This window comes from Doryrhamphus excisus, linkage group LG5 (assembly GCF_037039965.1).
Source record: "Doryrhamphus excisus strain RoL-2023G ecotype Guam linkage group LG5, RoL_Dexc_Guam_v1.1, whole genome shotgun sequence".
Classification (NCBI taxonomy): domain Eukaryota; kingdom Metazoa; phylum Chordata; class Actinopteri; order Syngnathiformes; family Syngnathidae; genus Doryrhamphus; species Doryrhamphus excisus.
In genome coordinates this window covers 11426761-11442604 of record NC_136361.1, presented here as the reverse complement: position 1 = coordinate 11442604, position 15844 = coordinate 11426761, and the positions used below count along the sequence as shown (strand labels likewise).

The 15844-nt window shown below is 42.8% G+C and overlaps 1 protein-coding gene across 4 annotated transcripts in view; it reads left to right on the top strand.

The window, feature by feature from the left end:
- mios (missing oocyte, meiosis regulator, homolog (Drosophila)) overlaps positions 1–15740 on the top strand; it is a 36248-nt gene extending 20508 nt beyond the window's left edge. For 3 of the 4 annotated variants that reach the window (XM_078790696.1, XM_078790695.1, XM_078790694.1), the window contains 11 exons: positions 1475–2341; positions 2683–3176; positions 3259–3353; positions 3435–3689; positions 8698–8867; positions 10763–10828; positions 10907–11065; positions 11655–11807; positions 13163–13367; positions 13492–13621; positions 14408–15740. In XM_078790696.1, the coding sequence (XP_078646822.1) occupies positions 1523–2341; positions 2683–3176; positions 3259–3353; positions 3435–3689; positions 8698–8867; positions 10763–10828; positions 10907–11065; positions 11655–11807; positions 13163–13367; positions 13492–13621; positions 14408–14498 (2637 nt within the window). In that variant the 5' untranslated portion in view covers positions 1475–1522 and the 3' untranslated portion in view covers positions 14499–15740. Of the gene's footprint in view, positions 1–468; positions 539–1474; positions 2342–2682; positions 3177–3258; positions 3354–3434; positions 3690–8697; positions 8868–10762; positions 10829–10906; positions 11066–11654; positions 11808–13162; positions 13368–13491; positions 13622–14407 lie in introns of those variants that run through there. The other variant, XM_078790693.1, reaches the window with a different exon arrangement.
- Positions 15741–15844: the final 104 nt, after the last annotated feature.

Genomic DNA, 15844 nt, shown 5'->3' with positions numbered 1-15844 from the left:
GCAGTCACTGATTTATCACTTATTTCCACCATAAAAATGCATCACAATGCTCCAAGTATCGCATTTTCCACTAACCTAAGAGTTATTTTGATTATCTTGCTGTGTTTTCAGCTGCTGCACATTCGATGTTGTACATGAAAAAAAAAAGAAAAACCCAACGAGAGAGTTTATTTTTCCACTCTCGCCCCCTGATGTGGAAAACAGGCAAACTTTAAGTTTTATTCCCATGTACAGCACAATATTAACCTTTTCGAAGCAGCGTTTCTAAAATAGCAAATACTTTGTATTAAAATAAGTAATATTTCAAAGCATTTTCACCATACAGTATTTGTTTTAGTTTGCAATGATGGCTGTTATTGAGCCAATCTTTTAATCGGTTATCATTATACGACAGTGGCCTCTAGTGGCTGAGTCGCCCCACAAGCGGAACCTTTATGAGGCGGGGAACGTTGTTACTCAATTATATGGTTTCGGACGTAGTTTTGTGTTGCACAATAACAAGACGAGTGAAGCTGGAAGTTTTCGCCGTCCAACATGTGTATGTCAAATTTGATCTTACTCGCTTTCTGTTCACTTTGGGGTTAAAGTAACACATATCATAACTAACACACTAATTCGCGTATGTCCTCTCCGTCGCTAGCTGAACTCGGAGCAATGAAAAAAGCAGTTTTAATTTCGCCCTTCACCCACGTTAGCATTAGCGCAGTAAAGTTAGCATGTCAACAAAACTGCATTTGGTGATTCCAAGTGCTCTTTTATGTTGACGTTAACGATTTTTCCTCAAAGGAATGCCCTGCGGTTTGCGTATTTGTTTTTCCAGCGTCTGCATTAATGCTTATATTAACTTTTACAGCTAATTCTCCACTTAGGTGTGACATATTTGGAGTGCTTTCAATCATTTGAAACCGACTTGGAAAACTAATAACTAACGGATATTTTACAGCTAAGACCTGTATCACTTAAAGTGAAATATGATTGAATGTGATCGAGTATATGTTTATTATAGTGTGCACGTATTGTAACTACAATGAGTCATATCCTGGAACGGGTTGAAAAGTGTTATTTTATTGAGAGTCCAGTAACCTTTTTCAACAAAGCACAATAATACAAATTCAATTCATCCTATTTAGGGCAGAACAGACAAAATGAATAGATTTACCATCCAATTTCCTAAATATGATGATGAAATAATAACTAATTAGTTACTAAAAATAACTAATTGCAACATAAACAAATGCTGCCAGCCAGGGCGAGTTGGCTTACTGCTCCTGTTCATATCGTCAGCTGGCTGGTGGAGTGATCGCATTAATTGACTGACATCTTTTGCCCTGCCTTTATTACGTATCTGAATGTGCGAGAATTGTGCAGCCGTAATAACTTTGTCACAGTATCAGTCAAAGTTCCAGTATAATAATTTGAGTTGAATGAGCACCACCCTGTTTTATTGTTTTATTGTACTCTTTTACTTCTGCAGGTTGGGGCTTAGTTGTGAAGCGGAGAACCTTCTAGCTGCTCCTGAGTCATGAGTGGCTCCAAACCGGACATCCTGTGGTCCCCCCACCACCCGGACCGCTATGTCATCTGTGACTCAGAGCTGGGTCTGTACCGCATTGGATCAGCGGCGAGCTCAGAGCTCAAGGCTGGTACTGTCCCTCTTTCGGAGGAAACCTCAGCAACCTTGCTGGCCATCAACTCTGACACCCCCTACATGAAATGTGTAGCCTGGTACCCAAAGCAGGAATCAGAGTGCTTGCTCGCGGTGGGCCAAGCCAACGGCCGTGTGGTCCTCACCAGCTTGGGTCAGAGCCACAACTCTACCTGCAAAGAGCTGGTGGGGAAAGAGTTTGTGCCGAAGCACGCCCGCCAGTGCAACACTCTTGCCTGGAATCCAGTGGACAGCAACCTACTGGCGGCCGGCTTGGACAAACACCGGGCAGACTTCTCCGTCCTCATCTGGGACATCAGCAGCAAGTTCTCCTCAGAAGCCAGCGTAGCGGCTGAAAAGATCCGTCTCTCTTCTGCGGAATTGGACTTGAGTGCCGTCGTGACAAAGCCGCTGTACGACCTGGGCCAAAACGACGCTTGCTTGTCGCTCTGCTGGCTCCTTCGCGACCCCAAGCTTCTGCTGGCCGGCATGCATCGCAACCTGGCCATTTTTGACCTGAGGAACACCAGCCAGAAGACCTTTGTCAACACCAAAGCCATCCAGGGGGTCACGGTGGACCCCCACTTCCCTGATCGTGTGGCTTCTTTCTTTGAGGGCCAGGTGGCCATCTGGGATCTGAGGAAGTTTGAGAAGCCTGTGCTCACCCTCACTGAGCAACCCAAGCCTCTAACCAAGGTAATATTCCCTTAGGAAATAATGTAAATGATGATATGAAATAGTAAATGGGTGATCATGCAGAAACAGAAAGAGGCTAGGTGCATTATAACATGCATATGAGCAAATCTATTTGTGACGGGCCCCCACAAATAAATGAATGTATAGGAAACACTGAAATGTGACTTAAATTAAATGTTGGGCTCTGAAAATGGAAAAATTAAATCAAATAAACTTGACATTTCTGAGGGAGCAGGGGTCTCGATTCCAACCTGGACCCTACCTGCCATGCAAACCACCACCAGTAATCTGATTACTGTGTATAATGTGACTCAGCCGATTGTGTGTTTCATCCTTGCCAGGTGGCGTGGTGTCCAACCCGCACTGGCCTGCTGGCTACTCTTACCCGTGACAGCAACATCATTCGCCTGTACGACATGCAGCACACGCCCACGCCCATCGGGGACGAGACGGAGCCCACCATCATTGAGCGCAGCGTGCAGCCATGTGACAGTCAGATCGGCAGCTTCGCCTGGCACCCGTCTTCCCAGAACCGCATGGTGGTGGTGTCGGCGGCCAACCGCGCCATGACTGACTTCACTGTGTTCGAGCGCATCTCGCTGGCGTGGAGCTCCACCACCTTGCTCAGGTGGGCGTGCGGCCGGCATCTATACGACTGTATGGAGGATGAGGCGGAGGGCCTGGAGAGTGTCTTGGAGAAGGACATCGCCACCAAGATGAGGCAGAGGGCTCAGTCCAGGTACGGACACGATACCATCCAAGTGTGGAGGAATCACCGTCTGGCTGGAGGCAACGACCCTCAGCTCAAATCCCTGTGGTTTGACCTCTTCTATATCCTTTTAATGAATACATGGAGACTAAAGTGGTCATGGGTAAGCGTATACGTATGTCATGTTTCCTATGCAAGACTCACATATGAAACAGTGTGCTGAGGATATGGAGTTGAAGCTGCAGGGCAACAAGCAGACGGTTGCCTACTCTGGGATCAAGAGTATCGTCAAGAACAGCTCAGGTAAGACACCTGCTTTGGATCTGAAGCCACTGTCGCATGCTGTGGTGTTCGTCTTCATCACTTGTCTCTCTGAACCACCAGGCACCACAGAGAGCCATAAATGCTGGAGCGGCTCGGACCGCCAGACTGACGTGACCCGGTATCACAGCGAGGAGCGCAGCCTCGCCCTACGGCTCTGTGGCTGGATCAGCCGAGGGCACGATATCGACGTCGAGCCCTTCCTACGCTCGCTGGAGCAGGAACGCGAGTGGGAGCGAGCGGCTGCTGTCGCTCTCTTCAACCTGGACATTCGCCGAGCCATCCAGATCCTCAACAAGGGAGCCATGGCTGAGAAGGGTGAGTTTCAGAAACACAGCATGAGCCACACCTAATGAGAGGCAGTATTATTAGTATTATTAGAAACTATGCCAGCCAATCACTGGTCACATATAGACAAACAACCATTCACACTCACATTCATACCTATGGACAATTAACCTAGCATGTTTTTGGAATGTGGGAGGAAACCGGAGTAGCCGGAGAAAACCAACACACACACACAGGGAGGAACCCATGTCTCCCCGATCTCCAGACTGTGTGGCCAACATGCTAACCACTCACCCAACGTGTGGCCTTATACTACATTGTATTATATTAAATGATGATACTTAACATTATGTGGTGTCTGTGAAAGCAACCCCCCACTGCTCATAATAACACAAAACACAAAAGTGCGATTCATATGTTCTGCTAGACTCGTGTCATGGAAATAGATGTTTAGTCATGTGTGGTATATTTTAGCTTGATTAAAATTGGAATTTTTATAACAATACCTACAAATATACACAGTCGTGTCCTAACATTTATTTTTCTGTTAATAACAAAAAACTGTAAAAATTCTTATATTTCAGATGTTGATTAATCATGATTCATGAATTTGAAAACTGAACAATCAGAATAAAAATATGTAAAAATTAGACAGTCCTAATCATGTCCTGTCAGGACATGACATATAATTGTACGTCATATCATAAGCATATATCATATCAATAAACTTTTTTAGGGAGTTAATATAATCCCTATAATAAGGGTCCCAATTGCATCTCGACAGGATATGTACAAGATCAAAGAGTACACAGTTTTGGACGTTCCAGATGTAGTGTTTGAACGTAAAGCAATCACATCCATTGTGCACTGTAATATCCTGCACTTTTAAAAGGAAGTCGGTCACCCACCCCCCTCCCGTATTGTTGTCAATAGCGCCTGCGGGACTGTGAGGCAAACTGGCTCAGCGTGCGCTGCCATAAATAATTGATTCCCCAAATCAAATGAAATCAAGCTTTTAAGGAATCTCTGAAATGTAACAGCGGGCGAAGCCTTTCTCCCACACTACACTCCTCCTGGCCGCAACACGGCACGCTGAGCTTTCATGAAAAATGCGCTGCTCTTGACTCAGAAGCATTCCCCCAATGTTGCTCAGACATTTTTTCTTCTGCGGGTTCTGCCACGGTTACTCTTTTTAACTACGTTCATTTCTTGCCCCAACATTCATGAGCATTTTAACAGTGGAGAACCAGCATATGATAACAATTCAACACTTGACATATTTTGACATGCTATCATGCTAACACTGAGCCCTCCTGCGACGTCTTCTTCTTCTCCGGCAGACCAAGTGCGTTTGAGCTGTGCTAAGAAGCAGCATTACTTAAGCCACATACTGTACAGAGTTGGAATGACAAGCTCCATTCACAGTCAGTCACATTATGATGTGTTCCTGAATTATTTGTGGTGGGCCGCCACAAACGCTACACATAAGAGTAACCATTTATGTGTACTACGTACTATCTAATGAAAAGTTAAGAGAAGTTACAGTTTAAAAACAAAGTTTTAAAAAATTGGAGCTACTCTAGCTGTTTTTTATTTCATGAGGGAATTTTCCAGCTGTACACCAGCTGTACTTTTTTGTGTTGTTTATGTTGTGGCATAGTTTGGCTATTTTGGCTAATTACTGTATATATGGCGTTAAAGTGAAAGCTCTGCTTGAAATGTATCATTTCACAAAACTCTGTTTTCCTCCCTTATTTGTTGATATCGGCCGCCTCAACTTCGGATACACCCTAGACTGGGCGCCAGCTAATCACAGGGCTCATATAGACAAAGAACCCTTCATACCTATGGTATCCATACCATAGGTATGAATGTGGAATGTGGAGGAATGTGAGAGGAAACCGGAGTACCCGGAGAACATGTCAACTCCACAAACACTACACACAGAGATTCGTGTGAGGTCTTCCTGATCACCTGACAGTGTGGCCAACATGCTAAATACAAAATGAATGCGATGATGTAATTAATTTCTTATCGCCCTATAAGACATTTTTTTTCTGAATAAGAAATCTTGTCACATTTTAATCTCGCTATTCTTAAATAATTTAGTAAATGTTCTTTTTGTAATATTATGACTTTATTCACATAATATTTTAACTTTTCCCCAACATACTTTTTCATAAATGGTAACTTCATTTGTTTTTATTGGTTTCTCATAATGTCACAACTTAATTAATATTTAAAATTTGTGTCACCAAAATTACTTTTTCCTCATGATATTCCGACTTTTTCTCGTTGGGTTACAGCTTTTTTTCCTCTTAATATTTTGCAGATTTAAACATTTTTGCTGCTGTTTTTTTTTTAATTCTGTATTTAGAGTGTGCCGAAGGCCGCACTTTGGAGCCCACTGCTTTAGGTTAAAAGTCAGGAGAGAGTCAGCTGATGATGGTTTGAGTTATCATTTATGGAAGGTGACAGCAGGACTTTGCTAGTCCACACCAGTAGGGGGCAGTGAATGACCAAAAAATTGGCCTATCTACTCCTGTAATTAGCCCTTAATAATCCCAGACTGATCAGATCATATGGAGATATGGAGATATGGAGATCAACCCAGCAACCATGCAAAGCGGTTGTGTTAAAATGCTTCAACCAGCATACTGGTAATTATTCTTAAATTCTCACTTCTCAATTCTAACCAGGTGCTTTGATCATTCTTATTTCATCTGTTTTTTTTTGTTGTCCTCTAACTCCTCCTTTATTTTTGAACTGATTAGACCCAGTACAACATCAATTGTTCAGATCATTCTGAAATTGTTTGCTTTGTATTCAGATATTTCAAAACATTCCCAGATTTTCCCAAAATCCAACCAACATTTTTCCATTGAAAATGTGTCATTCTGTCATTTTTCAAACTTATGCCTTGAGCACATTTCTCAACCGATTCCATCCATTCCACTCATTTAAGGCCTTCAAACTGACCATTTTTCAAACATTCCCAAAATTTTTACTTTTTTATAACACTAATTCCTCTTCTTCAAAGATTTGTTTCAATGTCCTGATTTCTCAATTCATTGATTCAAGATATTCCAACATCAAACTGTTCAACACGTTCTGGACATTCAGGCTACCTGTTTTTTACATGACAAAATGTTGTTTTTTCGCAAAATTCTCACTTTTCGCTAAAAACATACAGTTAGTACTGGTGCCTGGGCCCGCCGTGGTGTAGTAGTTCGTGTTCTGGACTTGGGAGCGGATGCCTCGTGTTTGAATCTCCATTAGTAAGCATTATCGGTATTCGTCAGGAAGGGCATCCGGAATATAAAGGGCTCAAGCCAAAAATCATTATGAGGATCAAAAAGATCCGCTGTGGCGACTCCGTAATCAGGGAAAAGCCAAAAGAAAGAACAAAAAGTTGTTGCCGGTGCCTCATTTCTTAGCTGATTCAAATCATTCCAATGTAAAAATGCACAACTTCGTCAGGACTTTTAGCATTCCTGGTATACTGTGCTATTATGCTACATGTTAGCATTCTAGCATTGTTAGCCTGATGACATTAGCATAGTAGCATTTTCTGGCATTTTAAATAATTTCATCTCCAAAAGGCGGGCGCTGCAAAAAAAAGTTTGGGAACCACTGTCCTTACTGAACTTTTTGTAGTGCAATTAGTGAGTGAAGTATGCTTTAATAGTTATTGCACCATGTCTCCACACAATAATTTCGATATGGTAAGGCTAGAGAACAATAGAGAGTACAAAGTGAAGTTTGCTTCTTTCCACTTTAACTCATTTTGTCATCTATTATAAACCTAAAAAAAATACCTAAAATTATGTTCGTTCACTTTGTCAATGTCAATGCCATCCATTTATATTTGTATCCTTTCTGCTATTACTAAATATCATTATTTTAGTTACTTAGGTTCAGCGATGTGTTTTTATCAAACCATCTTTTTTAGTACAGTCATTTCATCTGTGATATTTTTTATTCTTGTGTTCCCTCTCCAGAACAAAATGCGGTAGTGACATCTGCAAATAATACTAGCTGTAGGGCTTTAGCGGCTTTACAGATATTGTTTATGTATAAGTTGGACAGTAGCGCGCAGACCTCACAGCTAGGAGACCAGGGTTCAATTCCACCCTCGGCCATCTCTGTGTGGAGTTTGCATGTTCTCCCCGTGCATGCGTGGGTTTTCTCCGGGTACTCCGGTTTCCTCCCACATTCCAAAAACATGCTAGGTTAATTGGCGACTCCAAATTGTCCATAGGTATGAATGTGAGTGTGAATGGTTGTTTGTCTACAGTGCATCCGGAAAGTATTCACAGCGCTTCACTTTTTCTACATTTTGTCATGTTACAGCGTCATTCCAAACTGAATTAAATTAATCTCTTACCTCAAAATTCTACACAAAATACTCCATTATGACAATGTGAAAAATTGAAAAAATTTTTTGAATTTATTAAAAATAGAAAACAAAAAAATCACATTTACATAAGTATTCACAGCCTTTGCCATGAAGCTCAAAATTGAGCTCAGGTGCATCTTTTTTCCACTGATCATCCTTGAGATCTTTCTACAGCTTAATTGGAGTCCACCTGCAGTAAATTCAGTTGATTGGACATGATTTGGAAATATAATAACTGTCTATATAAGGTCCCACAGTTGACTGTGCATGTCAGAGCACAAACACCAAGCATGAAGTCAAAAGAACTGTCTGTAGACCTGCGAGACAGGATTGTCTTGAGGCACAAATCTGGGGAAGGATACAGAAAAAAATTTCTGTGAGGAAAAGCGGTAGAAAATGAATGAATGAATGAAGTTGGACAGTTTTGGCCCCAGCACTGAGCTCTGGGGTACGCCACATGATATATTTAAGCTTGCAGATGTGTATATTCTTGTCATTAATATTATTTTCTTAGTTATGTCAGCCTTACATAGTTTAGCCCCTGCTTTGGTCTCTTTTTTTAGTCACAGATGATGCATCTAAACAGTGGTGAAAAAGTAAAAAAATACTCTTAATTGGCGGTTTCCTCTGACGTTACAGGTGACCTGAACCTCAACGTGGTTGCCATGGCGCTGTCAGGCTACACGGATGAAAAGGCCTCCCTGTGGCGGGAGATGTGCAGCTCCCTGAGGCTGCAGCTGAACAACCCCTACCTCTGCGTCATGTTCGCCTTCCTCACCAGCGAGCCCGGAGCCTACGACGGAGTGCTGGTACCCACACCATTGTCGTCTTTTTTTTAACATCACAAACAAGATGTGCTTTGAGATAGGGGATGGGCCAAAAGCAGTACCTGCTGTTCATTGAGAAGAGCGACACGTGCTTTGCTTGAGTGTCTGTGAGAAAGCACACGGTTTTGTGTTAGGGTTTCACACTTTGTTTGAGAGTCCCTGAACGCACCACCTTTACACTGCAGTCTCCTCACGTCCCTTTGGACCGTGGAACTTTATTGCTAACGCAGTCAAATTGAGCGCCTACAGCTGGGCAATGTTTTACTACTTCAAGTGCAGGGACGACTTAGAATTAACGTCAGCAGAAAGTTTCTGCCTCTCCGTTCAGCAGTCGCACCTGCTGCCGCTGCTGCTGCTGTTCAATTTGTTTAGCTGTCTGGACTGGCCAAACAAGATTACTCCACCTAAGAACATTTCAAGTGAACTTTTACCTTTTTTTTTACCGCCACATGGTGTAAAACTTTATTGGGGCTTCTGTTAAACTTTGCCTCTGAGTGAACAGAGAACACTATTAATCCTTTCCAATTCCTCCCAAATTAGGATCTGAAGTGCTTAGTGTGAACACTCAAACCTCAAACTGTGTGAAATCTGAAACAGAAACTAAAATTTCATGAAATTGACAACATGACAACACTCAACAGCTTCCTATAGCACTTCCTGTACCACAATTAATTATACAGAATGAGTTAAAGGATGTGGGGGCACGGCGGTCAAGTGGTTAGCGCGCAGACCTCACAGCTAGGAGGACCAGGGTTCGATTCCACCCTCGGCCATCTCTGTGTGGAGTTTGCATGTTCACCCCATGCATGCGTGGGTTTTCTCCGGGGACTTCCTCCCACATTCCAAAAACATGCTAGGTTAATTGACGATGGAGGTATGAATGTGAGTGTGAATGGTTGTGCCCTGTGATTGGCTGGCGACCAGTCCAGGGTGTACCCCGCCTCTCGCCTGAAGACAGCTGGGATAGGCTCCAGCACCCCCGCGACCCTCGTGAGGAAAAAGCAGTAGAAAATGAATGAATGAATGAGTTAAAGGATGTACGATAATATAGGCCGACTGATAATTGGCACAAAAATGAGCTCATAGTGGTATTGGTTTTACTGCCGATAATGATATTATGTTTAATGTTTATTTGTGAAAAGCATTCAGTGGTAACAATGGTGTGTTCATTACACAACACTAGTAGAGCTGCTGTCTGTTGGTAATGAATGAAGTGCTGGACAATATCATATATTGATAAGAAAGCCAATATCTAGTGTGTCTTTTTAAAAGTACAGTGGAACCTCGGTTAGCCTCAGCGTGTTTTTCAGGCAATGTTGAAAGTTTTCACCCAAATTTAGCCTCTGTTTGCATACATTCTCTGGTCTATTATTTAGTTACTAATACATTGCGTAAGAGCAACTGTGTTCTTAATGTGTTTTTATCACCAAAGGTCCCTTTTAGCAGCTTATTAGCCTGCTACTCCATGGAAACGGGAACCAGAAGTCCATCTCCCGTCTATGATGTCATTAATAACTCAATGAAATGTTTCTTTGGCAATAAGCACGTTGTCAATGAAGGTAAAAGTGACCATAAATGTTCATTTATGCCTTTCGTTCATCATTTATATGCATTCTTAAGTGTTTTCTGAGAACGTGTTTTGTGTTAACATTTGTCTTCCTGGAACAGATTAATTGGATGTACATCATTTCTTATGGAAAAAATCAGATCGTGTTAAGAGTGCGTTTTGTTTAAAGTTGGGCCACTGTATTACGATGACCTCTGAGAAAAATAATTATTTAAAAAAAATGTATTCCTAATGGGAAAAGCTATGGTGTATGTTTTTCTACTATATGCAAACAGCTCCCGGAAAGTGACTTTTACTTCTTATATTTCAGTATGAGAGCAGCGTGGCGGTGCGTGACCGTGTTGCCTTTGCCTCCATGTTCCTCAGTGATGCTCAGGTGACATTAAGCAGCACTCAAGCCCATGTCGTTAGATTTCATCACAACGTCATTTATGTTGTCATTTTGCGGCAATAGCTTCCTCGCTATGTTGACAAGCTGACAGGTGAGATGACGGAGGTGGGAAACCTGGAGGGCATTCTACTGACGGGGCTGACCAAGGATGGCGTGGACCTCATGGAGAGTTATGTGGACCGAACCGGGGACGTCCAGACTGCCAGCTTCTGCATGCTCAAGGTGCATGAGTACACGTGCAATGCAGTTATATGGAAAATACTTACAGAGAAGGGAATTAAATGCATTAGAAATGAAGTAGACAAATCTGTGTTTCTGGAACATGACAGCCTCTCATCAAGATCAAGGAAGTCTAATTCTTGCACAACTTTTGCACGGAAATTTTGCAATTGATAGTTTCCACTTTAGCCTTGTGATGGCGTATTGTGACGTACACGGATGTGTAACGACAGAAAGCTCACACATACATGCACACATTCCACCTGAGGGATGGGTGCAGGAGACGACGGCGAGCTTATGATATCACAGGAACTTTACCAGTAAATGTGCAAAGGTATTGGAACACATTGTGGAGTATGTGCCTGATACCTTTTTCATAATGTGCCTTTTTTACCTTGCTTTGTGCACCGGGTACAGAAAAAGACATTTCCCCATTTCTAAGACAGGTTAAGATTTAGGGACAACTGGACTAGAGCCTAACCTTGTTGAGACTAACCGTCATTGTTTTATTGATTAAGGGCTATGTGTCGCAGTGCTTTTGACCATGTAGTTGCTGTTTACTCATAACGCAGACCACTACCCCTCCTTTCAGGGTTCCCCGGGTGAGGTGCTGAAGGACTCCAGAGTCCAGTGCTGGATTGAGAACTACCGGAACCTTCTAGATGCATGGAGATTCTGGCACAAGCGGGCTGAGTTTGACATCCATCGAGGCAAACTGGACCCCAGCTCCAAACCTCTGGCTCAGGTACTGTAGGTGTGTGGGGAGGTGTCACTGGTTTGCGGATGATGATCTTCCCACCTTGCATTTCTGGTTTGCGAATATTTTGTGGTAGTCACAGTACTGCAGCAGTGTTTCCCACAGGACTGCAATCTACAGTATTTATGGCGGTGGTGGATTGCCTTTTTAAGGTCATGCCACAGCATCCCAAAAGCATTCAGGTCAGGCCATTCCAGGGTCTTTATTTTGTTTTTCTTCAGCCATTTAGAAGTGGACTTGCTGGTGTGTTTTAGATCATTGTCCTGCTGCACAACCCAAGTTGGTTTCAGCTAGAGGTCACCAGATGGCAGATCACAGCGAGTCTTCCAGGTCCTGAAGCAGAAAAACAGCCACAGACCATCACACTACCACCACCATATTTGACCATTTATTTTATCATTTTCATTTATCGTGTTTTTTATCAAGCATTGAGATTTGTTTGGCAGTCTCTGAAGGCACCACATTCATGTGCTATGAGATTCAAAAGTGAAACCTATACATAGATTCTTTAAAAGTATTTGTCATTACATTCGTTGGTTTGAACATTGCTCCCTGACTCTATAGCGTTTTTTGCAAAATGAATAAATGATTGTGTCAGTAATGACACAAGACACTGATGAGACATGACATTAATACTGCATGGACTCAGCCATGGCATGACCAACACGATGTGAGTGAGAAAAAGTTATCCTCCCATTCCATATGGAAGTGGTAGGTTTTTGCCGTCTTACTTTGTACTTTTTCACCACTCAGTTTGAAAACCTTTCTTTAAGTTTAGAGGCTAACTGGTTAACTGGCCAGCATGCTAATGGTTAAAGCTACGGTGGCTGTCTCTTGTGTCCCTGCAGTGATCCCGCAGCCCGTGCATTAGCAATGTGGTGTAAACAAAGAATAATAGGAGTGTAAATGTATTTCATGTCTACAGAGCTCTAATAATGGTCATGTATTTACAAATATAATGTGTTTGAACTCCAAATTTAACTGTGGCGGGCCACCATGAATACAAAAGTGAATGGGAAACACTGCCTAGCACTAGACTTGACCTTGTGACAAAACCTAGTAGTCAGCTTGTTGAGTCCATCACAGCAAAGTCAATCCGCTCCTCACTTCCTCTTCTGAATGTTTTGTTGAAACATTTAATTGAATGAAAACACCAAGACAATTTTTATGGAGAAGTACATCGATGCTAATCACAGTTAAAAACTGTTGGGATTATTGCTGGATTATCTAATTCTTATCTTCCCTCAGACTGAAAACCAGCCAGCTGGCTAGCGCTTCGCTTTTTACCCCCATGCTTTGCCATCCCTTATCAAGCCACCGTTGTGTTTGCTCTCACGCCACAGGTGTTTGTGAGCTGCAACTTCTGCGGCAAGTCCATCTCATACAGCTGCTCAGCCATGCCTCACCAGGGCCGTGGCTTCAGCCAGTACGGCGTTAGCGGCTCGCCCACCAAGTCGAAGGTCACCAGTTGCCCCGGCTGCAGGAAGCCGCTGCCGCGCTGCGCCCTCTGCCTCATGAACATGGGGACGCCTGTGTCCAACTGCACAGGTAGTGTGGGGCAGCACGGGTGGTGAAATGGGTGCAGGGGACAGACCCCGGAGTTCAGTGGCCCATTCACTTTTATTCCAACTGTGGTTAGCCGATGGTTAATATTGACTCTTTTACTTGGCAGGAACGGGGAAGTCAGACGAGAAGGTCGATTTGACAAGAGAGAACAAACTTGCTCAGTTCAACAACTGGTTCACCTGGTGTCATAACTGTCGTCATGGTGGCCATGCTGGCCACATGCTCAGCTGGTTCAGGTGGGAGATAGATTTTGTATTTCTATATGCAGTATCTCCCAAAATGTGAGCACGACTTTTTTTATTCCTGCATCTTCTAAAGGGAGTTTACTATATAAAGTGAACGTTGATATTCAGTAATCCCTTGCAAAAATATATTAATTCATACTTGTAAACATATGTATATTTAGGCACATTTGATGTTTTTTGCCTAAATTGAGAATTTTCAAGCAAAAAAATGGCGACAAATGTGCTAATCCCGCATTCATCGTGGTTAATTTGTTCCAGACCCAGCCCTGATAAGTGAATTTCCTCAAAGTAGGATACATGGAATATTTTTGTAGATAGAGTACAGAAAAACTTTTCCCGACCTTCTAAATATGTTTTTTTGACATTACTTGAGCCGTCTAAACATTAAACAGTTATCTGAACTCTGTGACATCAGCAGCGCAACACATTTAGAGCAACACACACGAGCATGTGTCTTATTTATGTCTTAAATGGCTTATGTTTTCTTATTACATGTACTATATAGCATAATAGAGGTGTAAAGGTCACTATAGGGGTGTTATTTAATGTCTAAAAAATTTTAAAAACCTAAACAGGTTTTCTATGTTCTAACTATGAGAATATTCCATTTATAAATGAGGAATTCTAATTTGTACACCTACTACTCTAAAGTATATCCAAGTATACTTTATATACTATAACATGGCTGCAGAAATACCAAGATACTGCACACATTTTGTTTTGATTTCAATAGTGAGTATACAATTGTTCTCTGTGTTTCTTCGTCACCTGTTGCAGAGACCACACTGAGTGCCCCGTGTCGGCGTGCACGTGTAAATGCATGCAGCTGGACACTACGGGGAACCTGGCGCCCTCAGACAGCAGCTAAACACGAAAAAAAACCTCCAGGAGGTTTGACGCCGGGCAGTGGGGTGACCTCCTCTCAAGTGGACCGCTTTTATTTCTGTCCAGGTCTTGTCATGTTACAGCACAAGTCCAGTATCAAGAAGGGAAAGACAGTGACTGAATTGCCGGCTGGAAGGGAGAAAAGTCACCACAGTCCCTCTCAGGAGATTTAACATGGAGGCTGGGCCGCAATCGGCCTCTGGCAATCTAACCTGAATCAGGCTTTGGGTTTTTATTGTCATCAATAACGAATAATTGCCACTCATACTTTTGAGTAGTTAATATGTGATTGTAGGTGCCAAACATCAGAGCTGCTCGTTTTTTAAACATTGTTTTTTTTGTTTTGTTTTTGAAAGGATCTTCATACCTCATGAAAACATTGTTTGGGCTGAAGGACGGTACCCAGGGTGATGGGGAGGGAGGGAGTAGCGCACTTTTACAACAACTGCCTCGCTTTCTTCAAGTTACTTCTCTTCATCCGGGGGGCTAGAAACTGAGGAATGGAAGGAGCTAGAGGTTGAGGAGAGTGGGAGGGTGCGCCTGCATTCAGTGGCCCACTCCAGGCTTGTGGTCCATGAAAAGAAGCTCCCCAGAAAACAGCAGCTGCTGGGCATTCTGACAAGACCCTCCAGATTGCATCCCCCCTTCCTCTCCCATACAGAAGCTCAGCTGCCGGAACACTATTGACTCAAAGAACGGGCGAGAGAACAGACAGGAGCGCCTTCCCTCCCTCACCCTCCGGCATACACCACCCTGCCCTCTCTTTCTTTCAGTCTACCTCCCCAGTGCCCAAAATGCCCCCCAACACTATGCATACCAATCATCAAGCCAAGGACGGGTGCCGTCTGCTCGCGGGGGGACGGCCGGGTGTAAGCCGCATTGTAAATGTTTTCCTTTCTTTCTCTGTCACCAACCCAAGGAGGCATTGTCGGAGCTAAATCACTTAGTCATGGAGGAAGGGGGTGTTTGGTTCCCGAGCTACTGTATGCTGCTTTCATAGTCCTGTTTTGGAGTGCGGGCTGACAAATTGGCAAATTGTGTAGTGCCCCTTAAAAATAGTGATTGTAGTTGCACCCTTTTTTCATAAACAAATTCAGACAAATGTGAGCACCTGTATTGTTTAAACTTTTTTTCAGTATGCAGTCACAAATGAAGTCTAAATACAAGATCCACAGTTGAGGTCTCCATGATTACATAAGAAATAAAACATAAAATAAAAACAAAATTGCCAGTTCATTGTTGACTGATGAGTCAAGGTCCATCAGTTGATTATCCACTGTGTTATTTTTCAGTCTTGTACAACTTCATCTTACACAAGACGATTCAATT